Below are 20602 nucleotides of genomic sequence, written 5' to 3'. Positions count from 1 at the left end.
TGAGCTTACCAAGCCAATTTGAATTCCAACAATTAGTTCTAAAGGAATTGGAATCAATAAAATGACAACAGTGCCCAAATTTATGCACCTGCCTAATTTTATTTAAACAATTATTGCGCACTTTCTGTAAATGCAATAAACTTCATTTCACTTCTCAAATATCACTGTGTGTGTCTCCTATATGATATATTAAACTGATATTTTTTATTGTAACAACCAACGATTTATGCAGGAAAATCATGACGATTAACAACTTTGCCCAAAGCTTTGCATCCCACCGTAGCTATACAACAGCTGAGTGGCGGGGCCCTAGCCAAGCACAGGAGAAGGAATGTGATGAAAGGGGAGTCTCCACCAGGGGTATTAGCTAGGGTTATGCATTATTTTAGAAGGAGGTTACATTTAACACTTAGCATTAGCAAAACACAGCACATTAAGAGAACAGGGTCCATAAGCAATTCACTTTTTCTCCTGAGTTTTCTCCTGGGAGATGATTTTTCATTTTCTCTTTAAAACAACTTTTCAGAAATTTTCAATTGAAAAAGTTCCAAACAGTAGATTGACTAGTACTATAAAAATAATTCGAGTATTTTCTTACTTGCTTGCGGTTTAAAGCAGATGAAAAGCTAACTATAACAGGTCACTTGTCTATATATCTTATCTAAAGTTTAGACTACACAGAAAATCTAGCTGCAAACAGCTTCAAAAGTTTATGATAATTTATTCCTGTGATACAATTAGGGCAGCAATGTTCTGTTTGTCACATTGTCACGGGCTGAGGGCTGGAGATGCTATCAACTTGCCTGTGTGTAAATTCAGTCCCCTCTCCTCCTCCCATCTGCCTCTGAAATCAATGGCTAGTAACCTCCTCCTCCTCCTGCCAAGACTGAGTTCCCATAAGCCCTTGCTACAGTGCCAAGGCACAAAAGGAGCTGTGGGAGAGGCTTGTTTAGTTTATAGGGAATTAGAGTATTAAAACAAAACAAAAAAAAGTATTAGGCTTGAGGAATGCCTTATAAACTATATGAAAGGAACACAAATATGCAATGAGTAAAAGTTTATCTCGGATCCATTTTAAAGGGCATTTGACTGACAAGTTGTGAACATCTCACCTAGGAAAAAACTCAGGAGAAAAAGCTAATTGCAGATGGGCCCAGGTCAGAAAGAGAAGAGACAAATGCATGTATGGGAGAAGGTGTGGTGGCAGAGGGTGGATAAGAAACTAACAGTTGGGGGGGTACTTACATTAGGGGGGTAGGCTTGTTATTAGTAATGAGATCGCTGATCAATGGGGAAAACGCTGAAAACCCAGACAAAAGTACTGTTGCAAAGCTGATAGTAAGATATTGTGAACAGCACATTTCCTATCAGCATCTCTCAGCACACAAATTTCCCAGTGCAGGAATCGCATGTATGCTCAAAATATGGGGACAATTCAGAACAGTAAGGGCTGGGACCCACTCAACATTGTGATTTTGACATCAAAAACAGAGGGATTTCCAAGAAATGTTATTTTGGGCCCTGCATACCCTGAAAAAATTGCTCCAAAAATGCTGCAATAACAATGGCGGTAGTGGAATCACAGCCATAGGCTTTCATTAGCCTAGCACTTTGGGAATCACTACTGGGTATGCTAAAGTACAAATTGCATCCCGAAAATGCTGCTATGGTCTCCGGGGGTAAGTGACACTGGATTATGGTTAACCTCCCTGGCAGTATAAATATTTTCAGATTTTAAGGTCAAAAAGCGTGTATTTTTTCACACGCTTTTAGACCCTAAAACCATTAAATTTCACAGCAGTGGGATCTGCGGCAGCCCCTGCAGAGACTCCTCTCCCTGGGATCCAGTACTGCCTCCGTCCTGCTGGTGGCACTGTAACCCTATAGTGAGATCACGTCGTCATGACGATGACGACAAAGACAATCTCACCTCAGCGATCCAGGGCCTCTAAGGACTGGAAGAAGAATGGCTGCCAGCATCTGGATTCCGTGGGAAGGTGAGTTCTAACTGCCAAATCTCCCAGCAGCTATCCTGAGTCATGCATGGAGTTACCGCTCCTGGTTTTTTTTCCACCCCCAGAACCTAACTCGGGGTTAACGCTAAGGAGGTTAAAGCAATGGGAAGAGTGAGAACATTTTGTAAGTAAGAGGGACAGAAATGAAGGATCTAACCACTGCAGAGATCCATAAACCAAAGAAGCCATTGGAATACAAATAAATCCTATGAAGTTCTGTGAGTTTCTCATCTCCATTACACATCTTCTATTGACATTCAAATTAAACCCACAGTACATATAGGCATCAGCGTGTGTGTGTTTTTTGATGTTGAGTTAGAGCCCCTCTATTTTGGAAACTTTTCCCACAGCCTGGACACAGAAAAGGGCGTTCACCAGTGTGAATTTTGCGGTGTCTAAGAAGGTGCCCCCCATGAATAAAATCTTTCCCACACTCTGAACATTTAAAAGGACGTTCGCCTGTGTGACTTCTCTGGTGGATTAGAAGGTTGTCTTTCCTAGTAAAACCTTTTCCACAATCTGGACAGGGAAAAGGACGTTCACCCGTGTGGCTGTTCTGATGACTGATCAGATCAACTTTCCGATGGAAACCTTTCCCACACTCTGGACAAGAAAAGGGGCGCTCGCCCGTGTGAATCCTATGGTGTGAAATGAGGTTATCTTTCCGAATGAAACATTTCCCACATTGGGAACATTGAAAAGGTCTCTTACCAGAGTGTATTTTCTGGTGTTTAAGAAGGCTATCTTTCCTGGTGAAGCATTTCCCACACTCTGCACAATGGAACGGCCTCTCACCAGTGTGATTCCTCTCGTGTATAATGAGTTTAAACTTTTCTACAAAACATTTCCCACACTGTGTACATGTGAAGGGCTTCTGGCTCATGTCTGTCTTCTGATGGGCAAGCATCTCTTGTTGTGCCAAGCATTTCCTGTATTCCAGGCGTGAAAACTGAAACTCCCGAATGTGGAGACTCTGATGTAGGACAAGATGTGACTCGGACTTTAAGCACTCACCACATTCAGAACATGGAAATACCTTTACCCCTCCTGGTGTAACAATATAAGGGTTACTGAAAGAGGACTGCTCAGGACCAAGTAGGAATGTTGATCTATCAGCTGCGTTATATCTTGCCTGGATGTTTGTGGTAACAGGATGTGATCTGTCAGAAGATTCCTCAGGATTAGAGGGATCCGGTGATCTCTCCTCATGGTGAAGTCTGTGATGTGTATTTCCAGTAATGTGGTTTCCTACTGGAGAATATTGTGTGACGCCATTATCTTCTGCATTATAATCTGGAGGTGAGGTAAGACATCTCTCCGAGGTGTTCCCCACATCCTGTCCATCTATTGGAGAAAAAATAATAGCAAATTCACAAAAAGCAAACATAACAATACAAATCATTTGAGTTATACACCTTTCATATGGCTTACGGTATCTCCTTCTCATTTGGTATACATTGTTAGTACGCCGTACGTGAGTTGGGCATCAGTAGCTCCAAATGACGTCTCTCCCTGCTGCCGCTAAACTCCCGACGGCGTTAAATACTATTCCTCCTCCGAGTCATCGCACTATGATATTTTACTGAGGAATGGAGATGACCCTTTCATATGGTGTACAGTATCTCCTCCTCATTTGTTGGTACTATGATGTTACACTGAGGAATGGAGATGGACCTCTCATGTGGTGTACAGTATCTCCTCCTCATTTGTTGGTACTATGATGTTACACTGAGGAATGGAGATGGACCTCTCATGTGGTGTACAGTGTATCTTCCTCATTTGTTGGTAGTATGATGTTATACTGAGGAATGGAGAGGGGCCTTTCATATGGTGTACAGTATCTCCTCCTCATTTGTTGGTAGTATGATGTTATACTGAGGAATGGAGATGCAACTTTCATATGGTGTACAGTATCTCCTCCTCATTTGTTGGTACTATGATGTTATACTGAGGAATGGAGATGCAACTTTCATATGGTGTACAGTATCTCCTCCTCATTTGTTGGTACTATGATGTTATACTGAGGAATGGAGATGACCCTTTCATATGGTGTACAGTATCACCCCCTCATTTGTTGGTAGTATGGTGTTATACTGAGGAATGGAGATGCAACTTTCATATGGTGTACAGTATCTCCTCCTCATTTGTTGGTACTATGATGTTACACTGAGGAATGGAGATGGACCTTTCATGTGGTGTACAGTGTATCTTCCTCATTTGTTGGTAGTATGATGTTATACTGAGGAATGGAGATGGGCCTTTCATATGGTGTACAGTATCTCCTCCTCATTTGTTGGGAACATATTATACTGAGGAATGGAGATGGGCCTCTCATATGGTGTACAGTGTCTCCTCCTCATTTGTTGGTACTATGATGTTATCCTGAGGAATGGAGATGGGCCTTTCATATGGTGTACAGTATCTCCTCCTCATTTGTTGGTACTATGATGTTATACTGAGGAATGGAGATGGACCTTTCATATGGTGTACAGTATCTCCTCCTCATTTGTTGGTACTATGATGTTACACTGAGGAATGGAGATGGACCTTTCATATGGTGTACAGTATCTCCTCCTCATTTGTTGGTACTATGATGTTATACTGAGGAATAGAGATGGGCCTTTCATATGGTGTACAGTATCTCCTCCTCATTTGTTGGGAACATGATATTATACTGAGGGATGGAGATGTGCCTTTCATATGGTGTACAGTATCTCCTCCTCATTTGTTGGTACTATGATGTCATACTGAGGAATGGAGATGGACCTTTCATATGGTGTACAGTGTATCTTCCTCATTTGTTGTTAGTATGATGTTATACTGAGGAATAGAGATAGGACTTTCATATGGTGTACAGTATCTCCTCCTCATTTGTTGGTACTATGATGTCATACTGAGGAATAGAGATGGGTTTTTTATATGGTGTACAGTATCTCCTCCTCATTTGTAGGTACTAGGATGTTACACTGAGGAATGGAGATGGACCTTTCATATGGTGTACAGTGTATCTTCCTCATTTGTTGGTAGTATGATGTTATACTGAGGAAGAGATATGGGACTTTCATATGGTGTACAGTATCTCCTCCTCATTTGTTGGTACTACATGTCATACTGAGGAATGGAGATGGACCTTTCATATGGTGTACAGTATCTCCTCCTCATTTGTTGGTGCTATGATGTCATACTGAGGAATAGAGATGGGCCTTTCATATGGTGTACAGTATCTTCTCCTCATTTGTTGGTACTATGATGTCATACTGAGGAATAGAGATGGGCCTTTCATATGGTGTACAGTATCTCCTCCTCATTTGTTGGTACTATGATGTCATACTGAGGGATATAGATGGGCCTTTCATATGGTGTACAGTATCTCCTCCTCATTTGTAGGTACTATGATGTTATACTGAGGAATAGAGATGGGAGTTTCATATGGTGTACAGTATCTCCTCCTCATTTGTTGGTACTATGATGTTACACTGAGGAATGGAGATGGACCTTTCATATGGTGTACAGTGTATCTTCCTCATTTGTTGGTAGTATGATGTTATACTGAGGAATAGAGATGGGACTTTCATATGGTGTACAGTATCTCCCCCTCATTTGTTGGTACTATGATGTTACACTGAGGAATGGAGATGGACCTTTCATATGGTGTACAGTGTATCTTCCTCATTTGTTGGTAGTATGATGTTATACTGAGGAATAGAGATGGGACTTTCATATGGTGTACAGTATCTCCTCCTCATTTGTTGGCACTATGATGTCATACTGAGGAATGAAGATAGACCTTTCATATGGTGTACAGTATCTCCTCCTCATTTGTTGGTAGTATGATGTTATACTGAGGAATGGAGATGGGCCTTTCATATGGTGTACAGTATCTCCTCCTCATTTGTTGGTACTATGATGTTATACAGAGGAATGGAGATGGGCCTTTCATATGGTGTACAGTATCTCCTCCTCATTTGTTGGTACTATGATGTTATACTGAGGAATAGAGATGGGCCTTTCATATGGTGTACAGTTTTGCATGGAACATTATGTTATATGGAATATTAGTGGGGATAGATGTATACTCTTAGTGTTGTTATGAACAATAACAATATTTGGAATTTTGATAGCTTTTTCACTATTTAACCCCCTTGGCGGTATGAAAAATACCGCCAGGGGGAAGCGCAACAGTTTTTTTTTTAAATTTTTTTTTTTTTTTTATCATGAAGCGAGCCGAGGGCTCGCTACATGATAGCCGCTACTCAGTGGCATCCCCCCGCCCGCTTCAATCGCCTTCGGCGATCACCGATCAGGAAATCCCGTTCAAAGAACGGGATTTCCTGGAGGGCTTCCCCCGTCGCCATGGCGACGGGGCGGGATGACGTCACCGACGTCGGGACGTCATTGGGAGACCCGATCCACCCCTCGGCGCTGCCTGGCACTGATTGGCCAGGCAGCGCTCGGGGTCTGGGGGGGGGGGGCCGCGCGCCGCACCGGATAGCGGCGATCGGGCGCGCGGCGGCGGCGATCGGGGTGCTGGCGCAGCTAGCAAAGTGCTAGCTGCGTCCAGCAAAAAAAAAATTAAGTAAATCGGCCCAGCAGGGCCTGAGCGGCACCCTCCGGCGGCTTACCCCGTGTCACACACGGGGTTACCGCCAAGGAGGTTAAAGGAGTTCTGTGAGGGTGTGCTGAGGTTAAAAACAGACACTTACCTGGGGCTTTTATTAGCCCCCTGTAGCAGTAATGTCCCACGCCGTCCTCCTCCGGCTCCGGTCTAACGCGGCATGCTTTCTAACTGCGGCTGCGCGTCCCTGCTCGCTCCCGTTTGTATCATCGGAAGCATACTGTGCAGGCGCAGTACAAGAAACCTTCGTACTGTGCCTGCACAGTAAGCTTCCGATGACGCGATCGGGAGCACGCATTATTTGGCTGTGTCTAACGAATAATTGCCCAGTGCCGGCGGCGGGGAACGGCAGATCGGAGGAGGACGGTGTGGGACATTACTGCTGCAGGGGGCTGATAGAAGCCCGAGGTAAGTGTCTGTTTTTACCCTCAGCACACCCCCACAGAACCCCTTTAACTATTTTAGCTGCACGGACCTGATAGTCATGTCCTGCAGTTAGTATAAAGGATGTGACTTTCATGTCTATGCTCATAGCAGAGTGCTACGCATGATCACATGTACTCTCTCTGCTCCCGAGTCAGGATAGATTGGTGGAAGGGGACATGTGTCCCCTGAGCCAATCTATACTTGCTTTTTCCGAATGGTTGCTGTTACAGCCAGTAACAGTGATCATTCTGAAAAAGTTTATAAAGTCACTAAAGTCTCTCTCCCGGAAGTGATCCAAAGTGACAAAAGCTGCTGTAGAGAGACTGTACTAGTGCAGTACCACATACATTTATACTTAATAAAATACAAATTTTAAAACTTGTACTCCATACCATTCCCATGAATCCCTTCTATCCCCTCATATAGTTGGCCTCTCTTTCCTTTATTCCCTCTGTCCTTACATCCAGGAGCAATTCAGGTCCAGCTCCACGTTCAACCCTCTGGGATGCATGGTTTGCATAGAATAGATCCATTTCGTTTCCATTTTGGAGATTTCTCGAATCTTGTGGCATCTCCAGAAATCTCCAAAATGGAAACGAAATCGATCTATTCTATGCAAACCATGCATCCCAGAGGGTTGAACGTGGAGCTGGACCTGAATTGCTTCATTGCAGATGATTGATTACATTAGGGCTAGCCATAATAATGGGCATAAGATTATACCCCTATATCTAACACTAGGTTTGATATTTCACACTAGGATGGAGCTATATATTTTACACGTTAGGGTATTTCAGGGCAAATAATGTCGTTGTATGTAATGGACCTGTTCCCTAGGACCCAGGACCCATATATGAATATACAAAGGGAGTCCCACATTGGACACAGGCACCAGTTTAAAGAGAATCTGTATTGTTAAAATCGCACAAAAGTAAACATACCAGTGCGTTAGGGGACATCTCCTATTACCCTCTGTCACAATTTCGCCGCTCCCCGCCGCATTAAAAGTGGTTAAAAACAGTTTTAAAAAGTTTGTTTATAAACAAACAAAATGGCCACCAAAACAGGAAGTAGGTTGATGTACAGCATGTCCACACATAGAAAATACAACCATGCACAAGCAGGCTGTATACAGCATTCCTTTTGAATCTCAAGAGATCATTTGTGTGTTTCTTTCTCCCTGCAGTTCTCATGCACTGAAGTGTCAGGCTGCTCTTTTTTCTCCTGCAAACAGCTTTGCCCTTGTCTGTAATTCTTCAGTATGTGAAAGCCCAGCCAGCTCAGAGGACCATTTATCCAGCTTGTAAAAGATAAGAGAGAAGAGAGAAGCTGCTCTAATCTAAATAATACACAGGCAGTGTGCAGAGAGGGGCCTGGAAGGGGGAATTCATAGCAGAACCACAACACTGAAGAACTTGGCAGCCTTCCAGACACAGGCTGACAAGTCTGACAAGGGAAATATACATTGATTTATTACAGAGACTGTGATAGCAGAAAGTGCTGCACTAAGCCAGAACACATTAGAATAGCTTTTGGAACTTGTAGGATGATAAAAAACAGGATGCAATTTTTGTTACTGAGTCTCTTTAAGCACACTGCACTTTAAATTAAAGTCAAGGGGATTAATTTATGGTTTAGGGGGCGGGGTTAGGCTATTATATAGCTATTACAATCATGGATAGAAACATAAGAGTAGAATTTTCCTTTCGGGTTTTTTACAACAATTTTTTTTGGTACTAAGATAGGCACTCAATTATATAACTGGTGGTATGGGTTGACATATTTTTGTAAATAAGGTTGTATACAGCGATTGTGATGCATGATCTCTGGATAGGGTCACTGTATAATCATTATTGTGTATGCATGTTCTTGCAATCTTATGGCTATTTATTGCACTGATGTTTAGCTATGTAGTTTTTATATATATTTTATATTTTTATTTTTTTTATTTATATTTATTTTTATTTTTTATTTTTATTGTATATATATATATACAGGTAAACTAGATAGTGAGCAGGAAGTATGATAATTGTGAAAAAGTATTAAGTTTGTCCATTAGATGTCGCTATAAGATGCAACACTGAGTCCCAGTATGACAGAGATATGACAGGTTGTGCTGTATCTGTCAGTCTCTGCTGCTGAAAATGGCCGCCGCGTTCAGAAGGGGAATTAACATATGTTACGTAATAAAAGCGTCTCTGCGCCGGACCGGAGGTATGCCCCTGATGAGTCATTGATGACGAAACCGGTAGGGCGGGGCCTCGGTCGTGGTGCGAGAGACGCGGAGAACATCAGCAGCGGCTATTAGGACGTCCGAGGATTTATTATATGCGCATTTTTAACCGAATGAAATGTGAGTGCACCCTGTATATATTTTGTATTTGATTAAACGTTATTACGCTATGGCAAGTTTTGCTCTGAGTTTTTAAGGGATAAGAAGCTTGATACGCCTATTGAACAACTCTGGAAAGCGTGTTTGCTGGTTCTCTGTGATCAGCCAAAGCATCTGGTGAGCAGATCATATAGCCTTTTCTCACACACGGAAAAATCACAGCACAGTGTGTTGGAGGTGTTTTTTGGCACAGTGGGGAGTGTAATCACGGTGATTTAAGCTGTAATAGGATTACGCTATGTTTGTCTTTTTCTGCTTACTTCCGAGTATTTGAACTGCTGGAGCCTGGAAGACCAGGAGGAATTGGAGCAGTGTTTTACGTTTATTGCTGACTATAACTAATCAGCCACAAGTTCTGGTGAGCGCAATATATTACTTTAATGACAGGAAGAACATCACATGGATTTTAGACATTGGATGATTCACAGTAATGCAGTGGATGGCGATGAGGCTTATGAACTTATGAACTTATATATAAAGAGCACTGTTAAATGTTGAGCGCGACACTACTTCCTTACAAATTATAATTTATACCATCACTGTAAATTAACAGAAGAAATGTAAAACAGTCCATGCGTGGACAAATGAGACAATAGTGACCTCCTTAACCACTTGAAGGCCAGACATTTATACCCCCCCCCCCCCCGCCCCCCTCCCCCTAGAGTCCAGACCCATTTTTAACAATTCAGCACTTCACAACTTTAACAGTTTATTGCTCGGTCATATAACTTAGCACCCAAATTAATTTTACCCCCTTTTCTTCTCACAATTAGAGCTTTCTTTGAGTGGTCTCTGATTGTTGCTGCAATTGTCAGTTTTTTGTTTTTTTTTATTGATAAAAAAGCGTACATTTTTGTATATTTTTATCCCCCCTACCCACACCCCCAAATTGGCCCTACACTACGTTTTGTTTTATGGCTATGGCAGGGATTAGATTGTGAGCCCATCAGAGGGACAGTTAGTGACAAGACAATATACTCTGTGCAGCGCTGCATTAGATATCAGTGATATATATACAGTATATACAGCATATATATATATATATATATATATATATATATATATTCAATATTTTTGTTTTATAAACACAAATCACAGCCTGCCAGCACTAATCAGCAGCTGGCAGGCTGATTGATGTCGTTCTCTCTATTTACAGACGGGAGCTTGAACTCGTGTGAGCGCGAGCTCCCGTCTAATCTTGCTACTCACCAGATGACGCCATATGGCATCACTGAGGAATAAGAAGGCCACTCTGCGGCCACCAATTGGTGTTAGGCGGTTGCAGATAGGTTAAAATATACAAGGTAGGTTTTATTAGCACAGGCAAAGCGTTTTGTGGGTGCAAGCCCACTTCCTCAGGCCAAGTACAGTTAAAATATAGCTGGGATCATTCCTTTGCTAGGAACAATGCACCCTGATCTCACCCAGTGATGTATGTCATTCTCCATTCGTTTTTAGCAGTTTGCAATCTTACAGCCATAGAAATAACATGAAAATATGGACTCTTCCTGTGTGTTTCTTACCTGAGCCATCATATATAAAGCATTCCTCCTCCTTTATCATCATTTCCTCCTCCTCCTCCACAGGCTGCTGATCATCCCTCACATACATCTCTTCTTCTTCTTTCATTGTGGTCCTCATATCAACCTCTTCTATAGATTGCTGACCAGCCCTCACATATGCTTTTTCTTCATTTGTAACCTCAGCTTTGATATTGATTTGTTCTTCATTCTAAATCCACAACAACATGAGGAAAAATAATATATTTGATGCGTACGAACTAAGAAAGGGTAAAATCTTGGAGTCACTTCTGATATTAGTTTCACTTACCTGATAATGGCGAGGGATGGTGAGATCTTCCTGTGGACAATCCCAAGAATAAAGAGGACCTGTACATCTCTCTGGTGCGTTTCTGTCACTGGATCCATCTGTAGGAAACACACACTGACTGAGTACATAGTTTCTATTTGTTTATCAGATGATAGGGGATCAAGGTGGACCCTCTTTATCACTTTCTTCTTTACAAAAAATGTCTTCTCTTACCCTGTGATGTGAGGGGTGGCTGACTCCATCATAGCATCCTTATATAGATTCCTTTGTCCTTCTAAATACTGCCACTCCTGCATGGAGAAATAGATAGGAACATATTGATGCCTTATAGGAATCTAACAGGCATAATGATACAGTCACCACCCAGTAACAACAAGCGTTGTCTCTGGATGATGTCCCATAATTCTCAGCACTGCTCACCTCTTTCGTCAGCAGCTCAATCATTTTGTGAATGACTTCTAGAATCTTCTTATTGTTCCTCTCAGGTGTCAGGGAGTGAAGTAGAGGCCCTGTGTGAGGGGATGGTCCATGAAGACGGCTGCTGGGGGTCAGTAGCTCACCAGATGTCTTCTTCACTACTTTATAATCCTATGTACACACATGATAACAACCATCATCATGTACATTTCACAGAGCCCTCAACTCTCCAATCAGGTTTGTTTGAATTGGGATGAGAGTGATGTCATTCATGCTTCCCAGAATCCTCCTCACCTCTCCAGTCAGCAGGTAGATGATCTCCAGGGTGAGGTTCAGCATCCTCCCTGTCATGTGACCCCAGTTCTCCTCCATCCTCATTGATGTGGTCTATACAGGAAACTCTTCTCTGTAGAATAGTGACAAAACCAGGGTTATCAAGATTATTATGTCTGGTGGTGCAACTACAGCTAGGCTACATGACACTCAGCCGATGTAGCTACCAGGGCTGTGGAGTCGGAGTCGTGGAGTCGGAGTAATTTTGGGTGCCTGGAGTCGGAGTCAGGAAAAAATGCACCGACTCGGACCCCTAATAAATTTAAACTGTAATTAAAATAGAAAATATGATAAAATGTTCTATTTCTCAGATAATAGTCATCATAATAATTTATACATACAGTAATAGCTGTGCTTAGTCCACAAAAATGAAATAAACCAATCAAAATTAGTTACTTGTGCTGCTTCAATAAAGCAGTCCCTGTATTTTTAAAGTCAGATGTACATGACATGATGAAAATAAAAGTTTTATACATACCTGAGGCGTCTTCCAGCCCCCTTCAGGCCAATCAGTCCTTCGCTGTCCACCTCCACCACCTGGATCTTCTGCTATGAGTCCTGGTAATTCATGCAAGTCAGCGCAGTCCGGCCGCATGCCGCTTCCACCATTAGGAGCGTTCTGCACCTGCGCAGCACTAATGCACTACGCTCTTGGCTGCGGAGTGTGTGCATGCGCACTACGCCAGACTGGCTCAAGTACCTGGACTCATAGCAGAAGATCCAGGTGGCAGAGGAGGACAGCGAGGGACTGATTAGCCTGTAGGGGGCTGGGGGAAGTTCCAGGTATGAATAAAACTTTAATTTCATCTGTCTCAGGTTTACTTTGTTACACAGTAGTACTATACTCTACATATGCACTCTCCACAGAGCTTAATCAAAGACAATGAATTTTGGTCTCACGTGTAATATAAACATACAAATACTTTATTTTATCAAAAAGGGAAAAGGATAAAACAGACATAAAATCAAAGGAAGGGATGTTGCAGAGTCAAAAAAATGGCAGTATTCATGGCCGGCCATACAATCATGACAAATCACTCACTCCAAGCATACCAAACCCCTCTCTCTAACCTAGGGAACTAGCGCTGAGGTAATCAGACTATAAGGAGTGCAGCATATAGCAATTCCATATATCTTCATATGTAAATCCAGGTGCTTAAACTAGTGTCCATACTATAGTTCACGATGCAAAGGTCACAATAGATGGTAATAATAGGTCGCATTCATCATATAGAGGCATGTAAGGCACGATCAATCTCGTTAATGTAGCTCCAGCAAGCTTCAAATCAGCACACAGCCATGCATGGAGAGAGAATTCTCATCAATTTAGCTTCTAGCAAATGGCAGTAAGCGGTGCATAAGCATGCATGTCAAGACAATACAGGATGGATCTCACCAGTCTGGATACAAAGTTCCACAGCGCTGTTCGAATGCTCATAGGTTGAGTAGGTGGGTGTTTTTTTGTCATTGGGGGCCCCCTTCCTCCGCTAGGTCGCCATGTAGCAGAAGCTGTCAGCAGGCATACTCAGCTGTGGTAACGATCTCCACGCTCCTCCAAATGGAACGCTCCATTTGGAGGAGCGTGGAGATCGTTACCACAGCTGAGTTGGGACGCCAGCCAGCCTTAATCCCACAATATGCCTGCTGACAGCTTCTGCTACATGGCGACCTAGCGGAGGAAGGGGGCCCCCAATGACAAAAAACCACCCACCTACTCAACCTATGAGCATTCGAACAGCGCTGTGGAACTTTGTATCCAGACTGGTGAGATCCATCCTGTATTGTCTTGACATGCATGCTTATGCACCGCTTACTGCCATTTGCTAGAAGCTAAATTGATGAGAATTCTCTCTCCATGCATGGCTGTGTGCTGATTTGAAGCTTGCTGGAGCTACATTAACGAGATTGATCGTGCCTTACATGCCTCTATATGATGAATGCGACCTATTATTACCATCTATTGTGACCTTTGCATCGTGAACTATAGTATGGACACTAGTTTAAGCACCTGGATTTACATATGAAGATATATGGAATTGCTATATGCTGCACTCCTTATAGTCTGATTACCTCAGCGCTAGTTCCCTAGGTTAGAGAGAGGGGTTTGGTATGCTTGGAGTGAGTGATTTGTCATGATTGTATGGCCGGCCATGAATACTGCCATTTTTTTGACTCCGCAACATCCCTTCCTTTGATTTTATGTCTGTTTTATCCTCTTCCCTTTTTGATAAAATAAAGTATTTGTATGTTTATATTACACGTGAGACCAAAATTCATTGTCTTTGATTAAGTTACCATTAACTGGTTGTGTTAGTGGCAGATTGATAGAGTTGCATTTTTTGCATTGGAGCCGGAGGTCTTTTTATTAGGCCCCATATCCAAGGCTAATTAATCTATCTCTGCATAGATCCTCGATTGCCTTTTGATACTCTCCACAGAGCTGCAGGGAATCCACTGAGAATGTTGTGCACATTGAACACAGAGGTGTTGTCTATCACCCATAAACCTGGTTCAGATTGCGCATGAAGAATGTGTAATAGAGGAAGAATCCCCTCATTCTCCCGCAGAGTACCTGCACATTACTCTTACATGTACCCACAGTCACTTTGCCTAGGGCCTGATAGATGTTCAGATTGTGTAATAGAGGAAGAATCTCCTTATTCCCCTGCAGAGTACCTGCACATCATTCTTACATGTACCCACAGTCACATTGCCTAGGGCCTGATAAATGTTCTTTGTTCCTGTCTGTACCTTCTACAAGTACTCTTACCAAGGACTAGTTTTAGTCTATGACTAAGTCTCCATATCCTTCTCACTTCAGTTGTCTTTTAAAATTCCTAAGCTTTGGCAGTTAAGAGACAAATTTCATGTTACATACTTTCAATCAACAAGATTGTAATATGCAAATTAGAGGAGTTGGAGTCGAGGAATCGGAGTCAGTGGATTTTTGTACCGACTCCACAGCCCTGGTAGCTGCTCAGGACTGACTGTAGTAGGGACACTGATTACATGCATATTCTTTGTCTTTACTAACAGCCACTTTGTTTTATAGATTCAATTTTGTGCTGTATAGATGAGTGGAGTTTTAAAGCAAACCTGTACGTTTTAAAGTGGACCGGAAGCTGTGCAGACTGATTTTAAGATTTGCATCAGCTGTAACAAAGAAATGTTTCTTGTCTAACGGTTATTATGCCGTTGTGTATCCATTAGAGCAGAGAGGGTTTCTGATTTCAGGTCCGCTTCAACCTTCTTAGCGGTAATCTTGAGTCAGGCTCGGGACGGAAAGCTGCAGAACAGGATGATAATCCCGTGCCTGAGTAAGTTTCATGCAGGAGCTGCTGCAGACCTCTCTATAGTAGTAGTTTTTCTTCTTGTTTTTAGGGTCTAAACGCTTGTGCAAAAATGTTATGACTTTTAGACCTTAAATCTGGAAATAATCATAACGCCAGGGAGGTTAAATGAAGAAGAATCAGATATTTCCCTCTGTAGCGGTAAGCCTCTGCATCCTCCAGAAGCTTCTGACATTATACTCCAGAAAATGGCTTCTCGCCGGGACCCTCTGAAAGTGTGCGGCCGTGCTCCAGTTTGTGAATGAGCATGACTGCTCTGCGCAGGTCGGCTTGTGTCTGCGCAGTAGCATGGAGCCGCCCGAGCTTAGTGGGAAAGGCCAAGCCTGAGCGACTTCATCCTTCTGCGCAAAGTGGCTCCTTCATGGATAGGAGCGCAGCTGTGAGCACCCCTTCCACAAGTTCAGGGGTCCCAATACTGGAACAGCCAGAGGGAGGAGGATTGGGATAGACTCATGATTATCCAGAGACCTCGTTCTACTGAGGTAAGTACTCATTCAGGGCAATTTTCTGCCTACAGGTTTCCCTTCAAGGACAAGTAAAGCAAAAGAGATATGGAGGCTGCCATAATTATTTCCTTTTAAACAATACCAGTTGCTGGGAAGTCCTGCTGATCCTCTTCCTCTGATACTTTTATCCGTAGACCCTGAACAAGCATGCTGCAGATCAGGTGTTTCTGACATTATTGTCAAATCTGACAAGATTAGCTGCATGCTTGTTTCTGGTTTTATTCAGATACTACTGCAGCCAAACAGACCAGCAGCGCTGCCCGGCAACTAGTATATTGTTTAAAAGCAAGTGAAGTGTGGTCCGGTGTTAGGAGCAGAAATGCAGACATCAAACCTGGTAATACCTTTAATGACTAACTGTACATGGTTTATTGCGAGCTTACGAAATGTTAAATTTCTTCTTCAGGCAGTATACAGAACTGTATCAAAACTAGAGTTGGGCGAACTGTTAGCGCAACTGCAGCCGAACTGTTCGGCTGCCCAACCTGTCATGTGGCTGTGGCTCTTACTACTTCCGGGTCGCAATGACCCAGAGTAGTACGTCTGCGCTGGCCCGGCGGAGCGCGTCCTAGATCGCGCTCCCGTTACCGGGCACTCTCTGCGCATGTGTGTGACGTCATGAGTGCCTTTTGTTCTTTCTCTGCCTGAAAGAGTTAAATATCAGGTATGTAAGTGGCTGACTCAGTCCTGACTCAGACAGGAAGTGACTACAGTGTGACCCTCACTGATAAGAAATTCCCCTTTTTACCTCTTTCTTTCTCTCAGAAGCCATTGTCTGCTAGGAAAGTGTTTTATAGTTGGAATTTCTTATAACATCTGTATTATGGTAGAGAACAGAGGCGCCAAAAGGATAAAAACAATATTTAAAAGTTTTAAAATTATTGCTTAGGAGGCAGTGGTGGACTCACCTCCCACAAGCAGACACAACAACTGTGTATTCACAAAAGGGACATTTATTGGTATACTCCAAATAAGGTTGCAACGCGTTTCGCAGGTCAAACCCGCTTCATCAGGCAATTACAGGAAGGAGCACACAACTGGGGGTAAGAGGCAACACATTTGTACAAATCCTGAACAGACTGCATATCAATAAACATAAATATTTGTATGATGGAATTCACTGGTGTGATTTAAATTAACGGGAAGAGGTGGCTAATTATTGTATTTTGGGGGTGGAGGGGGGGCGGGGAGAGGGGGGGGGGGGAAAGAGGACGGAGGGCCGGGGGGGGGGGGGGAATGGGGAAAGTATTGGAGATGGGAAATGGGAGGGGGGGGGAAAGAGGGGGGAAGTGCTTTGAGTCTGACGGGAAAAAAGCGCTATGCAAATGTTTGGATTATGGATTATTATTAATGGCGGTCAAGGATTACTTGTTTGATGCTTGTTCATTATGTGTCTTCTATAAATTACTCTGCATGTCTTTCTTAAATACCCAATGTACTATTGCCAGCCCTGAACTCCTTTGCACTATTTCATATAGGCTAACCGCTCCCAATACACATATGTATGGGTAAAAAATATATATATATGAATTATGATACTGTTTACTGTATGTTATGAAAGTATCTCGCCACATGCTTGAGATTAACGTTTGATTATGTTTATGATTATGTTTATGAATATTAATGCTATGATGTAATACTTAAAATTACCACTATCTTTCTTCCCCCTAAAACAAACCCCCCCCACCCTTCTTCCCCTTCCCCCCTCTTTCCCCACCCCTCCCATTTCCCATCTCCAATTCTTTCCCCATTTCCCCCCCCCCCCCCGGCCCTCCGTCCTCTTTCCCCCTCTCCCCGCCCCCCCCCTCCACCCCCAAAATACAATAATTAGCCACCTCTTCCCATTAATTTAAATCACACCAGTGAATTCCATCATACAAATATTTGTTTATTGATATGCAGTCTGTTCAGGATTTGTACAAATGTGTTGCCTCTTACCCCCAGTTGTGTGCTCCTTCCTGTAATTGCCTGATGAAGCGGGTTTGACCTGCGAAACGCGTTGCAACCTTATTTGGAGTATACCAATAAATGTCCCTTTTGTGAATACACAGTTGTTGTGTCTGCTTGTGGGAGGTGAGTCCATCACTGCCTCCTAAGCAATAATTTTAAAACTTTTAAATATTGTTTTTATCCTTTTGGCGCCTCTGTTCTCTACCATAATACTGATTGTATCCACCTTTGGTGGAGGGGGATACCCCTTCTTGTTTTTCAAGCCTACAGAGAGCGACTTCTTATTCCTGAGTGAGGACAGGCTAATCTCCTCACCTGCCTAAACAGTGGTTGCCTGGAGGTAACCCTGGTTTGTGAGTATACAATTCATACTCTTTCTAATTATCCAATTACCTTGACATACTACACCATATCGGGCTCTCGGTTCTCTCTTCTTCTTATAACATCTGTTGGTTTGATATCTGCATTAGCAGCCTCATATACCTCTTACTACAGTTGTCCTTTAAGCATCTCTATACGAGATTATTCTAGATATTGTAATTAAAGATGGTTAATGAGATGCAAATCCCCTCAGTCGTCAACCTCCAGAACTCCACGCACATACCACCACCACTCTTCCCCTCTTAGCTTCACAGACCTGGCCCTGTCGCAGATATTCTGTCCGTAGAAGACTGTAACTGTACTGTACCTCCACTGGCTGCTCTCAAGTGCTTAGTCAACACAGACTGTTATCATTATCTGTATTATCCTCTAATAAGTACTATGCTGTATATTGCTTTATTGCTGTGCCTTGTAGTTGCTGAGCTTTGTATGTGCCAAACCCAATTCCGGGCAGACCCTGTCATGCTTGGCGAAATAAAGTATTCTGATTCTGATTTGTTGCAGCATTATGTAAATTTTGTATGCAAATGTGTGCAGCTTGAACATGAACCAATCAAATCCTGCTGAGGTAAAATTTGATTGGACCATTTTCAAGCTCCATGAATTTGCATACAATATTTGCATAATCCTACATCAACTCAAAATTATTTGCATCTCATTGACCATCCCTAATTGTAACCAAAGCAAAAGAGAAGCAGAGAACAGGAAGCAGACAGTTTAACAATGGAAATTGCTAACACCAATAGAAATGTTGTGTCCCTGAACAACTTACTGTTACCTATATGTGCCCCATCAATGGTACAATTTTTAATGAACAATATTTTTCATTTCTATCAGATAAATCTGATTTGTAAATCAGTCAGAAGTTGCTCACAATAGATATAAAACGATCATATAGGCGATTGTAAATACCTGTAGTCGGTTTATTGCTCTGCCTGGCAGATTTGAATGATCATATCGGAAACAAAGTTGTACTGTTGTTGTATAAATATAATCGATTATTTCCAATTTACTAAATCAATCGAAATAAATAATCGTTCATAAAAATTGTACAGTTAATGGGCAACTTAAGTCCCCACCGCCTTGGTATAAGCCAAAATGCAAGAAGAAGCGATTCCAATTACATACTAGAGCCAACCCCATTATTGTTGCTCTTTGTGTATTCTACAAAGCTGTGCTAATAAATAACCTCTTTAATCTGGAATACTGGCACTATCTTTTCTTTGAAGCTAATGGGAACTGGAAAGAAAAGCAAACATATACTTACCTAGGGAGAGGGAAGGCTCTGGGTCCTATAGAGCCTTCCCACTCCTCTCATGGTCCCCTCATTGCAGCGCTGTCACACCTGGTAGCATTCTCCGACCGATCAGTCGAATACTGCTCTCTGCTGCTGCAGGAGGCTTCGGGAGCTCGAGTGCTCGTCCGTACTACCCCTGCGCTAGGGTACTCTCTTGCACACTCACGCATGTGCAGTACAGAGCCGTCTGTCTTCTGGAGCACTCAGGCTCCTGAAGACTTCCGAAGCCTCCTGCGGTGAGGGATTTAAACAGGGGTGACAACCCTGAAATGAGGGGACTGTGAGCGTATAAAGAAGGCACTATAGGACCCAGATCCTTCCCTCTCCTTAGTAGGTAAGTATCTGTTTGTTTGTTTTCCCTTCCCGTTAGCTTTAAGAGATAAATTATTTAACTGTGTCTCAGCCAAGAATCTAGCGAACGCGAACGTTTCCCCTAACATTGCATAAAGACCCATCACGCTGGATTTTTAGCGGTAGCGACCCCTGTGCAAAGTCCAGTCTATTGGCGCAGTGCTGTCATTCCCCTCCCTTCTTCATAACTACAAAGTGGTGGGGGAGGAAGATATAGCAGCAGTCCCCACACTGTCTTATAAAATTTGTGAATGCAGGATCATGTACATCTTGCAGTGGTCCCTTTTAGTGCCATATGTTGTCTGTTTCTTGTTTTAAGTGACCTAATAAATGTTACTTTTTTGTACTATTAGAGCTCTCTGATTTGGTCAGGATTGTTTTGCTTTAGTTTCCCTGGTACCATTCGGATTGTTTCAATACACCGCAGAAAAGTGTAATTACTATATAATTGGCTAAAATAAATACTACTGTCGGCTGGTGATGTAAGTAGTGTAAATATACAAGGTATTATTACTGTACCTTGTCCCCTGCCAGTCCCAGCAATGTCTTCCCTTTACTTCCTCCCGAACCCCCAACTTCCTGCTCATGTGTTGATTCAAGGTAAAATCACCATCTTGTGGACAATGTAGGAACTTCATCTTCCATTCAGTTTTTCAGCCTCTATATTGCTCTTAGTGAAAGCTGCAGTTACTATATTCACCACAAGATGGAGCGCTTATTCCTAGCAGCTGGAACGCAA

General features: G+C 42.7%; 1 protein-coding gene across 1 annotated transcript; it reads right to left on the bottom strand.

The window, feature by feature from the left end:
• Window positions 1-213: 213 nt before the first annotated feature.
• Window positions 214-20429, bottom strand: LOC137534697 (zinc finger protein OZF-like). The gene is made up of 7 exons (XM_068256312.1): window positions 20383-20429; window positions 11990-12101; window positions 11699-11866; window positions 11492-11568; window positions 11279-11376; window positions 10972-11179; window positions 214-3359 (listed from the first exon to the last, which is right to left on the bottom strand). Exons 6-7 carry the CDS (start codon window positions 11087-11089, stop codon window positions 2302-2304), a joined length of 1176 nt encoding a protein of 391 aa, XP_068112413.1. The 5' UTR covers window positions 11090-11179; window positions 11279-11376; window positions 11492-11568; window positions 11699-11866; window positions 11990-12101; window positions 20383-20429; the 3' UTR covers window positions 214-2301.
• Window positions 20430-20602: the final 173 nt, after the last annotated feature.

Source organism: Hyperolius riggenbachi, chromosome 10 (genome assembly GCF_040937935.1).
Source record: "Hyperolius riggenbachi isolate aHypRig1 chromosome 10, aHypRig1.pri, whole genome shotgun sequence".
NCBI classification, from domain to species: Eukaryota; Metazoa; Chordata; class Amphibia; order Anura; family Hyperoliidae; genus Hyperolius; species Hyperolius riggenbachi.
The sequence above is the reverse complement of the archived record's forward strand: the minus strand, read 5'-3'. Positions and strand labels throughout refer to the sequence as shown.